The sequence below is a fragment of the Lactuca sativa genome, chromosome 5 (assembly GCF_002870075.4).
Source record: "Lactuca sativa cultivar Salinas chromosome 5, Lsat_Salinas_v11, whole genome shotgun sequence".
NCBI classification, from domain to species: domain Eukaryota; kingdom Viridiplantae; phylum Streptophyta; class Magnoliopsida; order Asterales; family Asteraceae; genus Lactuca; species Lactuca sativa.
The window spans coordinates 223,426,890-223,446,828 of NC_056627.2; the positions used below are offsets into that span (position 1 = coordinate 223,426,890).

Below are 19,939 nucleotides of genomic sequence, written 5' to 3' on the forward strand. Positions count from 1 at the left end.
AATTAATTAACAATAACAAAAACCAGTGTTGTAAAACTCGCCGAGTTGGCCGATTACTCCTCCGAGTACTCGCTACTCCCCCCCCCCCCCTTGCCGAGGCGAGTTACATAATCACGAGTACTCCCCGATCGGCTCCTTACTGAACTGAGTAGTGTTGTGAAATTCGGTCACGTCGATGATTAATATATATAATATACTTAATGATTTATTATTTAACACACACACATGCAACTTTTACTATATATATATATATATATATATATATATATATATATATATATATATATATATATATATATCTTAAATTTTCAGTATTTATTTACAAAGTAAGACGATTATATGTTTTTCATTTCTTGTGTATTCACATGTATCCAATTTTGTTATATAGTTTCAATCAACTTATGATTTTATCTTATGATTTTGACATATATAATTTCCCTAAAAATATTTCTACACAAATTTCCAAATCCGAGTACTCCCTGAGTACTCTCGAGTACTCCCGAGTAGTCGCTACTCGATAGTCGGCCGAACAGGTACCGAGTAACGAGTTCTACAACCTTGACAAAAACTATAAATAACATTAATCCATATATTATATTTAATTTTATTCATGAGTAACTCGCAGGTAGAAGTCATTCAAACGGTTGAGATTATATAGTTATAATAGATGTATGTATTATCATATAATTCAAAATAATCAATATATAATATCAATTTAGTATACCAATTATTATTTCAAATTTAACAACAACGTTATTGTTATATATATATATATATATATATATATATATATATATATATATTTGTAAAGATTTAACTATATACGTGTTTATGCGCAACGCGCGGACATTCGCCTAGTTATTCCTATAAATTTAACGGCTATGTAAGTGTACAGGTCATCAAAAATGTGTTTTTTCATCTAAAATCAACATTATGTATTGATGATACGACTTAAATGCCTCCATAACCGATCCCAATGACTTAAAATGGTCAGATATCATTTAACAACATTTTTAAACACATAATACTTACAAATCCATTAGAAAACAATATTTTCACGTAGTTTAAAGATTCAAATATGATCATATGTGGTTTATGACATGAAACACTAAGGCTTTATGTGAATCATATGTACTTCAAAATGAATTGTAATTTGCAAATCGTCATTGGATCATCTTCAAACTTAAATATGGTAGACATTATGAGTTAGATTGATGACAATGGTTGAAGTTTAAACTATTCCAAAGTTACATAATGTCACAATTGCAACTCAAATCGTCATTGAAGCTATTAACTAACTCAAAAAACTATATTGATCAACATGTGCAATTATCAACATATGGTGCATTCATTTGTTCCAAATCCGTTTAAAAAGTTCAAACAAGGTTAGATCATGGATCAAACGCACATATAAAGGTCAATATTCAAATCCACCATTGTTAAGGTTTCAAAACCCAAAATGACATTCAAGCTAATCAAGCCATGAATGAGTAATGACTCATTCTGACTTTAGATTCATAAACAAATAGTTCAAACAAAACAAAGCTATGGACTCAATCCTATCCTCCTAGACATCACAGATACGTATTTGGGGAAATCCAAAATCCAAGAGTAGAACTAGTGTCTCAAGGATGCAATTCAAGCTTTTGTTCTTCAACTACACTTCAAATCCACCTCTAATTCTCCCCATAGCTCCAAAATTGCCATCAAGCTTTCTCATGGCTTCCCAAAGCCGTTAATGTATATGTTTGACAAAACTAGTTGGAAACAGAAAGTTAGTAGTTGTAGTTTTTATTTGTTTAGAAGTGTCCGAAAAAATGACCGTAAGCTTTTAAAATGTGTAAAATCACATAAAATCAAAAGGCTAAAAGTTACTAAAATATAAAAGCTATTAGAAGATTTTTGTTTAAAATAAAAGTAAAAGCCTATACTTACAAGTTAAAAGTTAAAAATTACTAAAAACTTCCAAAAGTTCGATGCCAAACATCCATACCAAATTTATAATTCTTTGTATCTTGATCGTCTATGAGGTGTTTGGGAGTGTGCATTGTCATATGCTTATTACTTATTAGTTTACCAAGAAGCCATTCAACTAGAAAAGTATTTGGAAATTCAAAATGGCTTTAAGCTTTTTCCACACAAGTTTTGAAGAAGTCACTTTTTTCAAACTTTTTGAAACTCGGTTTGTTTGATTTTGAATCACAAACACCCCTAAATATAACTTACACCGTACTTTTATTATAATATGATCTCTAACCAAATTCAAATTTACATATTTTAATATCAGACTTAAAGATTGTAAACATTTATAGAAGGAATCAAACGACTAATATGATCATCAACCATTCATACTCCTAAATGGTATCTCAATTTCATATTGGATGAATCAAACGACTATATATACTCGGCTTCCTTTTCCTAAACAAGAATTTACCAACAATGTATCTTCGTCTTTTTCCTAAACAAGAAATCACCCTGATACGTAATACTGCAAAACCCTAAATTCTTACATCTCTATAGCAATAATGGAAATCAGAGTGCCAGGATTTAATAAAATGCAGCACAATCAAGTCTAGCCTACATTTTCTTCATCAGCTTCTTCTAACCATACTAACTTGCAATGGAAGGTACGCACTCATCGATCATATTCATTCGATTAACTGTTCAATAAGTTCCGCAAACCAAAGATCATTATTCGATTTGTAGATTTTTTTACGATTTCATCGAGTGTAGTTGAAAATTACATGTGCGATGTTTTACTTGAACATAAATCGCGATGTTTACGATTTTCCAGGAGGACCGATGTGTACGCGAGAGGCGATTCAGCGTGAACTTGAGAAAGAGATGATACGGGGGATGATTATAGCAGAGGAAGTTGAGCGTCTTCACGTTTTGGAAGCAGAAGTGAGGAAAGAATTGATGATTGGACGAGAGATAATGGCAATGAATAACCGAAAGGGATTTCCATCATCGTTTATGGTGAGTACGTAATCCTCGTTCTCTCATTCACGAATCAGTACTTTATCCTGGTTAAAATCTTCTACATAGAATAGTTTTCTTCCATTAATGTACTGTTATTCATAGTTCAGCTTATGCATCAATGAACAGAATTCCATCCAAGATTCTAATTCAAGTAACTTTTTGGGGGCTTTAATTTACCTTTTCAGAGATTTTCAGTTTTAGGGTTTTTATATAATTTCATACTGAGTTTCTTATTACAGCCAACCACGTCTGGAGCTGGACATAACCCACCACAATCATTACATTCAACCCAGCTTAATTCCTACAGTCAAAAGAAGACTATAGAGTGGAAATGTCCGATCTGTAAGGTTAGTGCACCATGTGAGAATGGTTTCCTGCAACATCTTGCAGGAAAAAAACACATGGCCAAAGTGACAACTATCAATTACTCATCCAAATGGATATGTCCAATCTGTGAGGTTAGTACAACGTGTGAGAGTGGTTTACTAGATCACCTTAGAGGAAAAAAACATAAAGCCATTATGGAGTCTTTGAGAGGTGACAACAATGGTAAAAGTAACAAGTCTGTTGAGACACATGAGCCATTTGTGATTAAGAACTTTTTAGGATATGTTTCAAATGGTTTGAAAGAAGATACAAAGAAGGAAATGGAGTGGAGATGTCGGATCTGTGAGGTGATTGCAACAAGTGAGATTGATTTACAGAAGCATATCGCGGGAAGGAAACATAAGGCTAAGGTGGTTACTTTAGGAAAAGGAAAAAACATTTAAAAAATATTTGTTGACTATAAGTTTGATTTGAGTTTTGGTTCTTTTTATTGTTTGCAAACAAGTTTTTTTCTTTTTCATGGGCTAATGTTGTAGGCTTGATAGATTGAACTACTTTAATATTGTAAAAATATATTGAAACTCCCCATAGTATTACAACTCTTGTTGAGCTCAAGAGTGGTGGGTGTCAAGGCACATTCACATTTAAGCAAAGTTTAATTAAAGTATTTTTGACAAAACTAAGGCTTAAGGGAATGGGACCTTCGCTAGCAACCGGCTACACCACCCCCAAAGTTATGCTATTGCTAAGAGCCTCACTAAGAACATCTTTTGAGAGAGAGAGAGAGAGAGAGAGAGAGAGAGAGAGAGAGAGAGAGAGAGAGAGAGATGTGATTGGTTCTCATTTCTTTGACTGAATTCCACTTTCTAAGTGATTGTTAGCGGGAAGCTATGGATTAGAAGTTATATATATTATATTTGTGTAAAAGGGCTTTGAAAAGTAGTTGTGAGTTTTTAAAAGATATAAAATAACATAAATCTTAAAAACTAAAAACTTCTGAAGTAGCTTTATAGATTAGATGATTTTTTTTTAAACTTCAAGCTTGTACATCCAAAAGAATTTTTTTTCCCAAAAACTATCCAAAATTTGTTGTTAAACATACCCATATGAAACACATAGTAAAGAGACATATATTTGGTCGCACATAAGGTACTATTGGAATGCGAACGCGTTGATTGGTTGGGAGGAAACGGTAGAAGCGGACGTGTCACCTTTCTTCTACGCGACAAGAGTGCCTCCCATGCGTAGGTGTCTTTTGGAGTGTTCTTTACGGAGGAATACACACATTGATTGGTTGGGAGGAACTAGTCAATAATTTGACCGTTGATTTGTATCCGTTGGGCATAAAAACCAAAAAAAATTATGAAATTTTAAAATTAAACCAAACCATATTTAGCTTTAAATACTAACACTTTTATACATATTTCACACTACAAACACGTCTATTTTTTTTCTATACTCTCAAATTTTCATCAAACTTGTTGTTAATCAAAATCAAAATATTTCAACCACTTGAAACACCCCAAATGATATGTACTCACATATGGGTGGATACATGCACATGTTAACATCCCCAATTCAACAACCTTTGTTCACCAACCATCCATACTTAGTGATGTCAAAAACCCCCCATAATGTCTGTACGAGAATATAAGTACGAGAAAGTATATAAAAGATTCATAAAATGTTAAAATACTCTTATAGTATTTTATGTCTTTATGTTTTGTTCTTAGATCCTTTTGGTTTAAAGTTGGTAAGTTTTAGATTGTTGTCCACCTCGACCACTCCTAAACACATGTTGGTCATATCTCGAATAAATATAATTGATCAGGCTATATTTACCTTAGATATGATTACATAACTGTCTAAGTTTAATCGCGATGTCCAACTCTTCTAAATACTTCTTGTTATAACATTATTTTCTATTATACATGTTTGTATGTAAACTTTATAAAATACTTAAATTTTTAAAGTATACTTTTAGTCAGAGTGTTTTAGTCTCATTGTATTTATAGTTGTATATCTTGTATGATTAGATATACTAGTTCACTATAAATAATGCTCTGATACCAATCTGTCACACCCCCAAACCAGGACGACGGAAACGTCCGGGGGCGGATGATGTCATTATATAGTATCATAACAATTGTATATAATTGAAACATAGCAACCAAAACGGAATACATTGAGAATACCAAATTACATAGTTTACATATTGTACTTGTTCATAAATTACACAAAAGTGACAAAAAGTAAAATTCCATACTGCTGTATCACTTGATCTCAAAACATAGTTGATTACTTGTTACTGGTTCCCTGAGAATACAAGTCATTTTGAAAAGCGTCAACTATAAACTTGGTGAGTTCATAAGCATTTTTGTATGAAAATGGATTTGTAACTGTTTAAAAATGATTTTCGTATACTTTCAGAAAATCCGATAATTTCTATAAACTGTGTCGTTAGTTTTATATCCAAAACTAAGAAAAATGTGTGTATGACTCTTGTATCCTTCCTTGTAAAATGATAGTGTATGTATGTTCCAAGAAAATCCAATATTTTCTTATAAGTAAATTGTAGTCTTAACCCTTCAGACCAGAAATGTAAGCAATTATGTACTGAAAAGGATATGTAGTTTTATATTTTAATGAAACCAGCGAAGTATAAGCTTCCTGTAAACCAAGATAGTATTGTTAATCCCTATGTGAGTTATTATAACCATGCTTAATGTGACTGTTATGCCTGAACGACGTTCTTCAGGCGTTGGAATTGGTAGATATTTCTCACCCTAGACCGGCCCGTCTAGCTGTAGCGAACATCTCAGGTGTGGGGTTGTCAATCTCGTATAGATCTATACACAACTATCTCGCTCTCCCTCCAGGAGACTCTGGTTATAATGCAAGACTTAAAGAGTATGCTAGGTAGGTACAATGAATAGTATGTCTCACTAGAGCATTAACGGATTTACGTGAACTACGACTCCCTTTTTTGTGTCATAAAGTAATTGCACTATTTGAAAAACTTATGACATGAGTTTTATGACACACAAATTATACTATCAATAATTTGTCTTGTATGTTTTTGTGTAAAACTATTTATATAAACTTTTATATAAATATTAAGTTGAAATCTTGTCTAGTAGTAATATATGTTGTTAAAACAAAATATTTTTGGGTTTTGACTCACCAAAACGGTGATGACTAAAAACATGACCATTTTTACTTGAAAAGCTATTTTTAGCAAAAGAGTTACCAAAACTTGTAGTTTTACAACTCATATTTTCTTGTTGGTACTTGTATCACATGATGAGTTTTATTTGGGTACATCAACTTATATACATGATTTTTGTGTAGATAAAGTAGTGTTAACCATATCTTATGCAAGTATTATTTCACATTCAAATAATAATGATAAAACTAGCAAATATTCATAAGATAAACATGTTTTGACTTGTGTCCCCCCCCCCCTAAAGGCATGAAAAACTCGAAAAATGGGGGTATAAAGCTCACCTTGAGTGGTTGATGTGTGTAGTTGAAGTGATGAGATGAAGGTTTTGAGCCTAAAACACTTGGATTGTTTGATGAACTCTTGAAGGTTATGATACCCTAAGGTTGTCAACACATAATATTATGTGTAAATAGGATGAAATCAACAAGATAATGTGTAGGATCACTAGCCAGACTCGAAATACTTACAAGGATATTGGGAATGCTTGAAGAAATAAGCCTTCTTAAAGCTTGAAGCTTGAACTCTTTAGAGTATTTGGAATTTCACAGTAAGTGAAAATGGAATTGTGGTATGTGAGGAAGGGTTTTCGTCCATAATAAAAGAAAGGAGATTAACATGATACTTACTTGGATTACTGGAGGGTAATGCATTGTTATTTGATGGTTATTACGTGGTTTACTGTGATTGCATTGGAAATGGGTAAGCATTCAACTCCTAAAGTCAACTTTTCTTGTCTTATTCACATCCTAGACCGCAAACCCCATCAAAATATCCTAGTATGACCGAAATCACATGTGATTTCGGTTCTAGGATGGATTTCACTTTTAGTTTTCGTTCCTAAGTCTTTTCCCATGGAGATTTCGGCCTTAGTGGGTCATTAAGGTGTATTTTCGGCCAAACAATGATCCATTATAGTAGTTTTCGGTTTTGATGGTTCCTAAGTATTATGATTTCGGTTTTGAGTGGTTTAGATCACAAGAATGATGGCCTTAAAACTCAATAATTCAAGGTCATTGCATAAATACATGTTGTTATGTTACAACTATTTGATTCTTGTTTGATGTGCATGAACGTTTCAAGTCTTAAATCAACATGAATTTCCAAGTGTATATTATCTTTAATCATACAAATGGTGCCCTCTTGACTTTCAATTTATATTATTGCATTATATATATATATATATATATATATATATATATATATATATATATATATATATATATTGTGGGTACCCTTATACACAAGACCTCTTAGACTTGGTTTGACCCAAAATCTTCTAGTTGTCACATAAACCTGGTGTGGATCTTCCGGCTGTTCTTTGATCCTGAGAATTTTGGTATGCTCATAGACGAATAACCCTTCGTATGGATCTACCTCTTCATCATCTTGAGGAATCGGACTGCAGAGGTAAAGGATGAAACGACAATTGTCATCGAATAACCCCCCAAACATTCGGTCCTGAACTCGACAAAATTGACCTATATTCATCGAAACCCATTCTCTATTCTCTAAAACCACACACACATCTCCAACAACTTGGCACTTGACCCGAACCCATAATGAAACCTACTATTCACCTGTGACTTCATGTATTAAAAGGACACATAAATAAACATAATAACCAAAATGCATAAGTGGATAACAAGAAATCATCAAGGTAAACAAACCCTAGACCAAAAGAGTTTACCTAAACTTGGAATGATGACGATCTACAAATGGGTTCCCTTATTTTAGCTCTCCAATTCCCTCGGAAGCTTCTGCTTGTTAAAGAAATGGAACATAGATAAAGAGAGAAGCCTCACCGATTAATGCGATTTAATTGTTGATTTGGAGATGATATTGTTTCCTTATTTGTTTTTATGTAATTGTTGATTCTTTGGAATGTTGAGTTTTCAGAATTAATGATTCCCAGACAATTTGAATTTCAAAAGAGAGGAAGTCGAATTAATAGGAGATACTTATTTATTAGATTAGAGGATTTGCAACTTCCTTTTATCCTCTTGATCATTATGCTGTGGTATTTTTCATTTTTAAATGGAAAATACACATTTCACTTTAGTTATTTTGTATTCCAAAAATTGTTAAGAGGTAACTATTATCTTTTTGATAACTCAAGGGGTATTTAAAAAATAACTGAAAAATGCTGGAGGTTAGATGCAAATATGTAGGGATCGCTTAATAAAAATCCTGATCATCGTGCTTAATTCGTGCCATTTCTCCGCAGTGTCGCTTGCTGCCTCCTGCTGTTCACTTCGCCATTGAAGAAACCTCCGGTAATGCTTCATCTTCTTCGTCACTCGATTGATTAATTTAACAGCTATAGGCTTCTTTTCTCTTAATCTGCGAATTTAAAACCTAAATTTGTTGTTATTCCCGAGTGAATCGAATTCGCAATACAAAAATGTGAAGGCTTTGATTTTCAGTATCAAATTAGGGATATTTTTTTTATAAGATGGTTGTAATTTAGTACTCGGATTCATTAAACAATTGGTGCTCCCACTGCTCCAATAAATAAGAGTTGCAAATTGGCTTTTGAAATCAAATCTATTACTTTCCGAGAAAAACTTGTTCTTTGTAACCCCCTTTTTCTTATCATCTTCATAGCTTAATTATTTGCCTATATAATTAGGAATTACTTCCAACTATTTATCTACTAAATACAAAAATATATATAGTTCTCTTACAAATTTAACCCCCAATATAGTCTAATCTATTGCCAGTTTCAAATATCATAACTATTTAGAAGTTTAAATCTAATCTTACAAACTCATAAAGCTTTCGATTTCAGAGTTTTGAGAATGGAAAATACCCAAGAACCAGAGGAAAGTGAGACTAAAGAGATTCAAGAAACAGAAACCCGTGAGGAGATGCTTTCAAGACACAGGTACCCTTCTTTCAATTAAGTAATTTCTGCATTTATAAGTACGAAAATGATGACTTTGATACAATAATTACAGAAAAGAAATCACCCAATTACAAAACAAGGAAATCGCACTAAAAAAAGCAGCAGCTAAAGGCAGTAAAGCTGAGCAAAAAGCTAAAAAGAAACAAGTGGAAGAACAAATCTCTCAACTCACAAGTGACCTAAAACAAAAACATTTAGGTGAACTTGCAACTGTAGGTTATACTAGTAGCACCACAATCAAGGAGGACAATATCGACATTTTAGCAAAAGCCATAGCTGGGGTCTCTGTAACACAACCCGAACATTCAAAACCCACAAAAAGTGCAAAAAGAAAAGAAAAAAGAGCCCAAGAAGAAGCAGCAAGAGAGCAAAGAATACAAGAAGAACAAAGCAATATTGTGAGTGACAAAATGGTTGAAAATGAAAAATTGGAGAAAAAAGTCAAACCACTCGGTCTTATAGTCAATGAAATAAAACCAGATGGGCATTGTTTATACAGAGCTGTTGAAGATCAGTTGAAAATAAAAAGCAAAAGTTCATCTTTTTACACGTTTCAAGAACTTAGAAAAATGGTGGCAGATTATATGAGGAAGAATTCATCAGATTTTCTTCCGTTTTTTCTATCAGAAACAGAAGAAGATGGAGATTATCATGAAAGATTTGAGAGTTATTGTAATGAAGTGGAGTCAACAGCTGCTTGGGGTGGTCAACTTGAGCTTGGGGCTTTGACTCATTGTTTAAAGAAACATATTATGATATTTTCAGGGTCTTTTCCTGATGTGGAAATGGGAAAAGAGTATAAATCTGGTGATTTTTTGGATTCAAGTATTGTTTTGTCGTATCATAAGCATGCATTTGGGCTTGGTGAGCATTATAACTCTCTTGTTCCAGTTTGAAGAGAAATCCGAAAGGGTAAAAAGGTAATATATCATACTTGAAGTTATTACTTAGTATTTTTGTTATGAAATGGCCATATAAACCATGGTTAATCTTTTAAACTAGAGTTTTGGTTTGTGCCTTTTTTTTTGAAGTTGAACTTGTATCAACAAATAATATGATTGATGTCACAAATTTAGTGCTTTGACTTTGTTTCAAGAAGGTTATATGTTGACTGGTCAATTATTGGTATGAATTTATGATAGATGTGGTTTGACTTTGTGTCATGAATGTCATATGTTGACTTGTATGGGTTTTATTGTTTATTGTTCTTATTGTTTTATGGGTAATGAGTGGTAATAATGTTATTGCTCTATTTGTAGAATTCAACAATCAACATGATGTTTAGCTTGACATATAATTTAAAAAAATTATTTAAATGTTTTTAAACCATCTTAAATATCTTTTATCTGCAAAAATGAGGTATACTTTAATTTGACACCAAATGACATGATCATATGCAGAATTTGATTATGTTGTGTTAATTTAAGTCTAATTGTGATCTAAATGAGGTATATACTTTAATCCCACATAAGTTAAAAATATATATATATATCTATTCTAAAAACCAAAGTCGTGGAGCTGGCTTTGGTTCACTCCTTTACTTTGCATCCATTTACATTTTTACCTTTTTTTACTTTGGAAAATGACACTTTTCATCCCTTTATTTTTTAAAAGTGGTTTATACCCTCTCAAATTTGAACTATTTAAAATGTCTCCATTTTCCAACCTCTGTTTTTAAAATGTTGTTTTTACCCTAAAATTTTAAACTTTCTAAAATGTCACTTTTATCCTCTCCATTTTTCAGAATTTTGTCTTTACCCCATAATATACATAATTTGATTCTTCTATAGTTACCACACATCAATTTGTAAAGTATCACTTGGACTCTTTCTACTTTGAACTTTGTAAAATTTGTTAAGTTATAAAAAAAAAAAAAAAAACTAATTTATTATGTATTTATTTTTATGTATTTGTCAATGTAAGTTTAAGGTGATCAACGTTTCGATGTAAATTTGAAAATCATGTTCGTTAATTTTTTTTTAAATACTTGTTTTTTTTATATATACATGTTGGTATAAATTTGAGTGTGTATACGTTTCCACTTAATTTTTTATATTTTTTTGTGTTTGGAGTTTGTCAACATTTCAATGTAAATTACATTGGCTTTGGTCCGTGACTTTTGTGTTTTGATCTATGCATGGCTTTGGTCCTTTGACTTTTTTGGTTTGGCAACTGAAGTCCTCCTAAGTTTCTATTGTTACAGCAAGAGTTTTTCTTTTAAATCATTTATTAACACTGCAACTCTCAACGGAAAAATCCTAGTTTAATCTCAAACTTTTGTTAGCTTAGGCGAGTGGGTATGAGTCCTCACCTTACACCATTTTTTTGCCACCTCAAATGTTATGTCACTTTCAACACCATACAATTTTAGCTAGGAAATGGTTACCACACCAAAATAATTTCCTATGTTATAATAGTTTTAAATTTTTCAATATGAGGACAATTATTCATTTGTGAAATACAACTCTTGAATCAATAGGAACGGCGTTGTTGTCTTGCATTGAGAGGGCAACATCTCTTTACATAACTTGAGGTTAGGGTGGTGTTATGTTGGCCTTAACGCCGTTAAGCTTGTGCCACACAGGATCCTCCATGCAATGGATGACCAAATACCAATCACCCTTAAGGCCTTAACCACTCGGCTTTCAATTTGTTCCTCTTATCTTTTTATTCAATCTTTATGAAATTTCACAATTTTAAATTAAATAATGACTTGTTGATGATGCCACAAAGGCACAAACTATTGTAACAACTCGATTAAACAATAACCAAATAGTAGTTACAAGATGCAAGAAAAATACATTTGTCAAAACTTAAACACCATTCAAATGTCATGGTTGTTGAATCGGTTGGCGATGAGGTTTTGGAGCTGCACCAAACAAAAGGGGAAACCTTATTTGCTAAAAGAACAACATGGGTCAAAGGATAAATAGTTAATTAAGAATACATATATACGTACATACCATTAGGGTTTCCAAGCTCATAAAAGTTTCTAAAAAGAGAAACTGCTTCTTCACCCATTATCCCACCCGTGCATTTGTAACTTTTCCTCCCAACATCTTCACCACCATCCGATGTATTTGTATGCAAGGATAATATTGATCCACACCCTCCAAATTTATCATTCCCACAACCACAGTACACCTCTTTTATACCTACATCCATGTGTAGTGAAAAAGAGGGCACCATATTTATATATCAAATTAAAAGTCTCATTAAAACTATGTTTGTTACACGGAACTTGATTGGACTGGACAAGTTTTCTATTACTGTTTTTGATTGACACCAGTTTCGGTCCTTGTCAGTTGCAATTTTTGCCCTATCGACATCGGTCACACCTTTTCCACCTTTTTGGGAGAGAGAAAAAAAAAGTTGTTTTTTTTTGTCTGATTACAGTCTTAGTCCAATGTATGCCAAATACAGTTGTCATGTGTAACAAATGCAGCCTATGTTGTGTTAGTTTGAATAAGAGTACCAATAAATGATAAGGCAGATGCACACATTATACATGGTTCACATGTAACATAAAGAGAGCATTTTGAGAACATCTCAGCAATTTCATGTTTTGTAAGTTCCCTTTCTTTCCACTCCTTAAGCAGAAAATCAATAGCTTCCATTTCAGCGTGTCTTGTAGCCTGTATTTTAGAGGCCAATTTGTTAGTGTTAGTATTAACATTAATGGTGAGTTAAACAGAGTTACAAACATAAAATATAAAATTGTTATAAAAGTATATACATTTCTTGTTTCATTAGTCCGATTTCTTCCACATGATATGACCTTCCCATCCATAACAATAACACATCTGTTCCATGAAAAAGAAATTCGTTTATATGTATGTCAAATGAGAGTCAAAGTACCAAAGAATTTGATAAGACATACCCCACAGGCACCTCAAGACTGTCGAATGCAATTTTAGCCTGTTCTAACGCCAGCTTCATAAATGCAAAAACTTCAGGCATTTCTTCTCCCATCTTGATATGGACTGAAATGAAATAAACAGGCATGGAAAAAAGGGAAAAGAGAACTTCTTTAAGTAATTGCAAACAGTATGTATTCGGCATTCTAGATAAGCAGTAGAAAAATCCTGTGAATCCATATCATTGGCTAGTGACTAAGCATTTGAATTGAAATAAGAGCAATATTTTATTCATAAGACAAATCGCAAGAATGTGAGTGCAAATGTCGTTTGTTACACATGCATTACAACCTAAAGGAAATGAAGTCGTATTTTTTCTTCATACCTGACGCAAACTTCTAATATTGATGCCGAACTTCAGTTAGACATATCATCAAGCATCTAGAGTGCACAACCAGCTATTGGCACCCTCTTATATGTGACTACAGATGTGAGTTTCAGAACGTGGAAAACAAGAATACACACATTCAAGAAGCTGCAATGGCCTGAGAGGAGGAGAGAGAAGCCGACGTGAGCGAAATCCCAAATTCTCGAGCGGACAAACTGTACTGGACTGGTTTACATTGTTGTTTGTACTCTGATATTCGATTTTGGCCCAAAACCCGGCCCGATCTGGGTCGTCCGAGTTCCGGCCCTTTTTATCGTCCCAATTGGTTGATATATCATTATGGTGTAGACTTTATTACAGGAACAAAGTAAAGGTAAAACCATTTAGTAGCGTGTTATGCATAGAGGTGCAACTGGTTTCGGTTTTTTTAGAGGGGTATCGGTTACAATATGTTTTTTTTAGAAGTAAAATTGCATTAAAAACTGATTCTTTTGGTTTATAAACCTGTTCTGTTATGTTATTCTAGAAAAACCGGTATCTGTTATATAGTATAACATTCTCGTAACCGATGGTTTGGTTTTAACCTAATCGGTTCTCAAAAAAACGGTTTGAAATGTGCACCTCTGGTTAATCACTAAAAGGGTAACCGGTTATCTTTTCTCTAGGTAAAACTATGTTATGATTTGTACAAAGTTAGAATTTATGTTGTTATTATGGGTAAAAATTGAAGTACATTACCATTTTTGTAAAAATAACAAAACATGTTGCTATTTCTTGCAATTTTCCGTAATATAAAAGCATATTTGAAGAAAGAAACATATTGCAAATTGGAAATTTTATGAATTTTGTTTTTTGTTCTTGAACTCCATACCATCATTTGGTGCTTGTGTTTGTAAGTTTGCTTACCTTACAGGGTTAATGGCTTGATAGGTCAACAACTATATTTTGTGTATATATTTAGTTATATTCTTGTATACAAGTTATCATTAAAATGAAAATAGTTGTTCAAAAAACACTAATTTAACTAGCAGGAGTCGATTTTTGGTAACTCACTTGGGGAGTTAACGAATCGATAGGGTATGGAGCTATCTACCTCACGTAGTGTTCAACAAAATCCTATCAACTACCAGCTACCCGTTAATTTTGCAGAACACGCCCTTATCGAATGAATACCTTCTTATTATAACTTCCTTCTATTCACTACTAACGACTTAGTATGATTATTTAACACTCGGTTATATGTTTTTAAACCTTGATTAGCATCTCACATCATCATTAACACAATGATTTACAATCCTAAGTTGAAGATGTAATAAAACTTTGATTAAATCTATTAGAAGTCACATAAGCTTCCAAATGAGACATTAGCTTCAATTGATGATTAAATGCCATCAAATATGATTCAAACTGATCATATAAACTAGGTTCATGATATAACTTGAAATTTCAATATGTTTAGAAGCAAGTCATATCACACTCAATGCTTAGAACTATCACATTCAAGGCTTAGAACTCCATTGAAGCTCTCCATAGAGACTTGAAATCATCAATTAGCTCAACAAAATTTGATAGTAACATGTTTTGGATTCATCAGCTCAATATGAGAGCAGGAAACTTGATTCCTAACCAAATCAAACATTAATTTTGTTCATCATAACTAAAAATGAATTCCTCCAATTCTAGGATTTGAAAACCTCTAAAACATGATTTGATTCCAATTCTAACTTGCAAATGAGAAATTGAAGCTAGAACTGTATCTTAAGATTATAATCATCCTCTAACCTACATTCCTCAACACCAATCCATCATAGATTCATATTTGTGAAGGCTTTATATGAGATTTGTAGAGAATGGAGGAGATATATTCGTTCTTCCCAAACAGTGAATTCAAGCTCCAAACCTCCCATTAAACTATAATATATTTCAAATCTCCTTAATTACTTTCACAATCATCTTTAAGCTCTTTCAATCCTTCCAATTCATTCAAACGAGAAAGAGAAATGAGTGTCGAGGCTTATGTTCATAAGTTTGCGAACTTGACACTTTAGGTCCTACGACTTCCTAATTTTTCTTATTTGGCCCCAAAACACTTAACTAGATTTTGAAATTACCATTTAGACCTTAACCAACTAATTTCCTAACAAAATTACTCCTGCAAGAGGTTAATTAGGTTAAGTAAAGGTCAAACATGTAATAATACTCGAGTCAACTTCCAATTTTCTAACATTTGACTTTATTTATATATTTAATTCATCAAATATACATTTTATTATTTATTATTTTTAATTTCAATAAAATAAAGGTTACTCATAGTCATAAAAGACAGGTGTTACATTTCCCATCTCTTCCTTTTAGTGTAATTTTATTTTCCTTAGCAACTCTACTCCTTTAATTCATCAACGTGATGGACAAATGGAAAAGTTTTACTATTTTCTACTAAGAAACCAAGAAAGGACATTTTGTTTAATATTCGTAAAAGAAAATCTAGTGGTTAAGACTAAAGACAGATGAAAGAGTTATGATGGAAGAAGTATCCAATCATTGGTTTTTTGGTTTTTTTAGATATGTAATTCTTTTATAGCTTCTTGCTAGTTCTTATTAAAACTTGACTTTTGAAAATAAATACCCGATATCTTGAAGAAATGATTTTGGTGGTGATTAAAAAGAAACTCAAGCTCTTTATGTAATTTATAGTTTAGTGTGATATTTTGGAATCGGAATGAGATCTTCCAATAGTTGCAATATATTTTGGTGACGAAGAATCTATTAATTATTTTGAACTTATTCGTATTATTCAATGTAACTGAAATTTCAAAGATTGTTTCATGTTTTAAATTCATCGGAAAACCACGTACTTTTTTCTATTGATATAAAGACAACCACATTGCGTATGTCTACAAACAAAACAAATTTAGAATAATACCCAACAAATTGCTATCCTACAAATCGACGTGTTCCACCAAGATGAAATAACATGGTTGTTGCCTTGTGGGTTGCTTTCTTACACGTTAATAACAGAAACAAACCATATAACCAAATTTACAATCCAAAAAGTATAAAAAAACACCATAAACAAACAAAACCTTAACCTAACATCAAAATCTTCCAAAAGATTATATACCTTGTTTACTCAGCCAAAGAGGTGTCATTGTGTCAACAAACACAGGATTTATCATTTATCAAGATATACATTAACAATGATTTCTTCATCCTTCATATTGTTTTCCATCTCAAAATTAAAAATTAAAAAAGAAAACCCACTAATCCCACAAACCTTTTCTTTACATAATGTTCTTTTTTTAAAAAAAAAAAAAAAAAAAAAAAAAAAAAAAAAAAACAGAAACCACAATCGAATACCAAGTCAAAATCAAAGTCTTGGCCTTATAAAGATTACCCCTAACCCAATCTATAATTAACCTTTAGTCATACTCTTAAAGCCACAGGATCTTGCCATGAGATCTTCCTCTTCCCTGCTCTATTTGATGAAGCATCCCCAACATTTCTACAAATCGATAGCTTTAAATCATTGTGTTCTTCTTCTTCTTCTTCTTCTTCAATCTAAATATCAAGAAGCAATAAAACGTTACAACAAGTAACTATCAAAGAGCTTTTTTTTTTTTACTTTGTGGATAAAATGTTGTCTCGACAAACAAAAAGGAAAAAGTAAACAAATTTGTAAAAAGTATCTTGTGTTCTTTCTACATTAAGAAAAAGAAAAAAATTCATATACACCCATTTGACTTTTTGACTTACGGATATTTGGTTCAAGTCAAATATAGGAACCCGAGCTTCTTTACCACCAAAACCGTTTTCTTTCCGATTGAATTCAGTCACCGGCGACATGTTGACACTACGCAAATTTACATTTTTATCCCCATGAGTTGGTCGACTTGGATTAACGTTTTTCTTCTCTGTATACACTCTTCCCCTTTGATTTAGGTTGTGAATCGGGGGCAAATTGTGTAAAGTTTTCGCCTTTTTGGGGTGGACGTTTTCCTTCTTGCTTTTTCTGAATTGGGTTGTTTCTAAATTATGTGATTTCACTTGTTGTGAAGTTGTAGTAGACTTCGATTTCAATAGAAATTTGTGTCTTCTCCTCAAGAATCTGTATTCACAAGAACTCAATTTCAGTTCATGATAAAGTTATAAATTATCTTATTATCACAATAAATAACAATGTAGTTTCATATATTTTTTTCTTATTAAAGTATTGTGCTTTGTATTTTTAAAATAATAACAATGAAAGTAGGATGCTCTAATAAACATGTAAATGAAAGTATGTTGTAATGAATTTAGTAGGTAAAAGTGATTAGAAAGGTGATATCGTACCTAACTTCAGCTTCTAAAGTTTGCTTCTTTTGCTTCATGGCCTCCAATTTGTTTCTTGCAGCCTCTGTTTCCTGTAAATTTCATAACCGAGTTAACTCAGCCCGGTTCAACAAAGCTCGCCGGCTTGTTAACAGCTGTCGGTGGCTCCAAGAGTCACCGGCGATCTTCAAAGATCACAATATATTTATGACACAAATACCCTTTTGTAGTTGATTGAAATCTTCCAAGATAACAAAATTAATTATAACCCTAACCCCACAAATTTTGTGATGAGAATTTATCAAGAAAATCAAGGGGAAACGTAGATCAGAGAGTTCAAATTCGATTATTAAAGAAAAAAGACATGATTTTTTTTCCCAATAATCTTAAAAGAAACAATAGATCTATTTAGGGAATACACGAAGAGATCATATACGAAATCAACGGCATAAAGAAGAAGAAATATCAAGAATCGTCATCAACATATGATCAAAACAACAAGAACCCTAACGAATCTTGAAGATCAAAAACAAAATAGAGAACAAACTTTACCTGTTCCAACTCCCGGTAATCTTGGAGGAGGGTTTGATGCTTAAATCTTGCTCGAGCGTCCTCATAAGACACATGAGGAGATGAATCAAAAGCAACCCCTTTCATCTTCTTACTCATCAGATCTCAACTTTGTTGAAAAAAAAAATTGTAATTCGATAAAAGAAGAGAGAGAGAAAGTGAAGAAGGAAATATGAAGATGAGAGAGAGATAGAAAGCGAGGTGTGGGGAAGAAAGAGTTTAAAGAAAGAAAGAAAGATGAATGGGTGTGTGTGGGTGTGGGGGTGAGAAGGTTCTTGCTTTTCCTGTTTTCTCTGTTGTTGGTGATGAAACTCTGACCAAAGACAAAGCCCCAAAAAGCCCACATATATCGGTTCGTTTGGTAGACAATGGAGTGATGAAGATGGAGATTTTTGGGGGGTTGCAGAAGGGTATTTGTGGAACAACCATAATTAATTGGTCTGTATGTGAATTTTGTTTTTGTGCGTGTGTGTGTATGTGTATGTGTGAGGTGGGTTTGGTTGGAGTTTGAAGACATCTCCCCTCTCTTTCTCTCTCTATCTATCTCACTGATGATTTCTCTTTCTCTTTCTCTCTCTATCTTTCAAGACTCTCTTTTTTACATAAATTTTGGTCCAACTGGGCCATTGAAGAGACAGAGAGGATGGGTGGTGTGTGTGGACTCTTTCTTTGTTTTTCTGATGATGATGAGTTGTGTGTGCCATTTTTTCTTTCTTCTTTGTGGGTGGTGTGTTTGTATTGTATATATTTTGCAAGATAGAAAGAAGAAGAAAAAGAAATCAATTAATTAAAGAAAATAGTTTTTTTTTTCTTTAGAGAGAGAAAGAGAAAGAGAAAGAGAAAGATGAGTGCTGTGTGTTCTGATGTGGTGCAGTTGTTGGTAGTACCTTGTTTTTAGGCATCGGTTTCCTTGATGACTGGTTCTTTTCTTTTTTTTAAGTTTGATTGAGATGTGATTGTGATGGTAACCCTTTTTAAAATTACTCTTTACTCCTTTTGCTTAATCTATAAATCCAACACTTTTGATCGTTTATAAAAAAAGATTCCTCCATTTGGTGTTGTGGTATTTATTATATTGCAGAAGACCCGATGGGCATGGAGTCATGAGGGTCTTCTGATCTGGGTGTGCCCACTACTATATAGCCTTTATGTTAGTCTTCCAGGGGCAAAAACGTAATTTTGTTCTCAATCATGGAAGATACAGGTCCATTAACCTTCTGGTACTGGGAAGGTGGCAAAGAAAAGTGAAAAAGAGAATCTTTTTTCACCGAACAGCCATTTCCATCAAGCAACAGTCAGGGGTATTTTGGTAATTTACCACCTTCTTCATGTTTCCTTATCTTGGTTTACCCACCATGATTGGCACTTTCCTGGGA

General features: G+C 32.8%; 4 protein-coding genes across 5 annotated transcripts; 2 read left to right on the top strand and 2 right to left on the bottom strand.

Annotated features, from left to right (window-relative positions):
• The first annotated feature begins 2,216 nt into the window (after positions 1 to 2,216).
• LOC111878183 (UBP1-associated proteins 1C) lies at positions 2,217 to 3,908 on the top strand. The gene is made up of 3 exons (XM_023874695.3): positions 2,217 to 2,627; positions 2,795 to 2,979; positions 3,222 to 3,908. Exons 1-3 carry the CDS (start codon positions 2,621 to 2,623, stop codon positions 3,750 to 3,752), a joined length of 723 nt encoding a protein of 240 aa, XP_023730463.1. The 5' UTR covers positions 2,217 to 2,620; the 3' UTR covers positions 3,753 to 3,908.
• Positions 3,909 to 8,651: 4,743 nt separating this feature from the next.
• LOC111878175 (OVARIAN TUMOR DOMAIN-containing deubiquitinating enzyme 5) lies at positions 8,652 to 10,603 on the top strand. Of its 2 annotated transcripts, none has more exons than XM_023874687.2 (3): positions 8,652 to 8,808; positions 9,324 to 9,419; positions 9,493 to 10,603. In XM_023874687.2, exons 2-3 carry the CDS (start codon positions 9,334 to 9,336, stop codon positions 10,334 to 10,336), a joined length of 930 nt encoding a protein of 309 aa, XP_023730455.1. In that variant the 5' UTR covers positions 8,652 to 8,808; positions 9,324 to 9,333; the 3' UTR covers positions 10,337 to 10,603. The 2 variants fall into 2 exon arrangements, with proteins under 2 accessions (XP_023730455.1, XP_023730456.1); XM_023874688.2 differs by having other exon boundaries at positions 8,685 to 8,808; positions 9,311 to 9,419.
• A 1,580-nt stretch (positions 10,604 to 12,183) lies between these two features.
• On the bottom strand, positions 12,184 to 13,998 carry LOC111878166 (tRNA-specific adenosine deaminase TAD2). The gene is made up of 6 exons (XM_023874676.3): positions 13,683 to 13,998; positions 13,321 to 13,423; positions 13,177 to 13,243; positions 12,916 to 13,075; positions 12,404 to 12,595; positions 12,184 to 12,309 (listed from the first exon to the last, which is right to left on the bottom strand). The coding sequence occupies exons 2-6, from the start codon at positions 13,410 to 13,412 to the stop codon at positions 12,272 to 12,274; spliced, it is 549 nt and encodes a 182-aa protein (XP_023730444.1). The 5' UTR covers positions 13,413 to 13,423; positions 13,683 to 13,998; the 3' UTR covers positions 12,184 to 12,271.
• A 2,994-nt stretch (positions 13,999 to 16,992) lies between these two features.
• Positions 16,993 to 19,417, bottom strand: LOC111878176 (uncharacterized). Its single transcript, XM_023874689.2, has 4 exons — positions 18,546 to 19,417; positions 18,015 to 18,085; positions 17,439 to 17,790; positions 16,993 to 17,243 (listed from the first exon to the last, which is right to left on the bottom strand). The coding sequence occupies exons 1-4, from the start codon at positions 18,660 to 18,662 to the stop codon at positions 17,109 to 17,111; spliced, it is 675 nt and encodes a 224-aa protein (XP_023730457.1). The 5' UTR covers positions 18,663 to 19,417; the 3' UTR covers positions 16,993 to 17,108.
• Positions 19,418 to 19,939: the final 522 nt, after the last annotated feature.

Coding starts and splice junctions, on each gene's coding strand:
- LOC111878166 (XM_023874676.3), bottom strand. CDS start 13,412: ATGGGAGAAGAAATGCCTGAAGTTTTTGCATTTATGAAGCTGGCGTTA. Junction 13,244..13,320: donor AGTCTTGAGGTGCCTGTGGG/GTATGTCTTATC, acceptor TTCATGGAACAG/ATGTGTTATTGTTATGGATG. Junction 13,076..13,176: donor GGACTAATGAAACAAGAAAT/GTATATACTTTT, acceptor TCTAAAATACAG/GCTACAAGACACGCTGAAAT.
- LOC111878183 (XM_023874695.3), top strand. Junction 2,980..3,221: donor GATTTCCATCATCGTTTATG/GTGAGTACGTAA, acceptor TTCTTATTACAG/CCAACCACGTCTGGAGCTGG.
- LOC111878176 (XM_023874689.2), bottom strand. CDS start 18,662: ATGAGTAAGAAGATGAAAGGGGTTGCTTTTGATTCATCTCCTCATGTG. Junction 17,791..18,014: donor ACTTTAGAAGCTGAAGTTAG/GTACGATATCAC, acceptor TTGTGAATACAG/ATTCTTGAGGAGAAGACACA. Junction 17,244..17,438: donor TTGACTTGAACCAAATATCC/GTAAGTCAAAAA, acceptor CTTGATATTTAG/ATTGAAGAAGAAGAAGAAGA.
- LOC111878175 (XM_023874687.2), top strand. CDS start 9,334: ATGGAAAATACCCAAGAACCAGAGGAAAGTGAGACTAAAGAGATTCAA. Junction 9,420..9,492: donor GAGATGCTTTCAAGACACAG/GTACCCTTCTTT, acceptor CAATAATTACAG/AAAAGAAATCACCCAATTAC.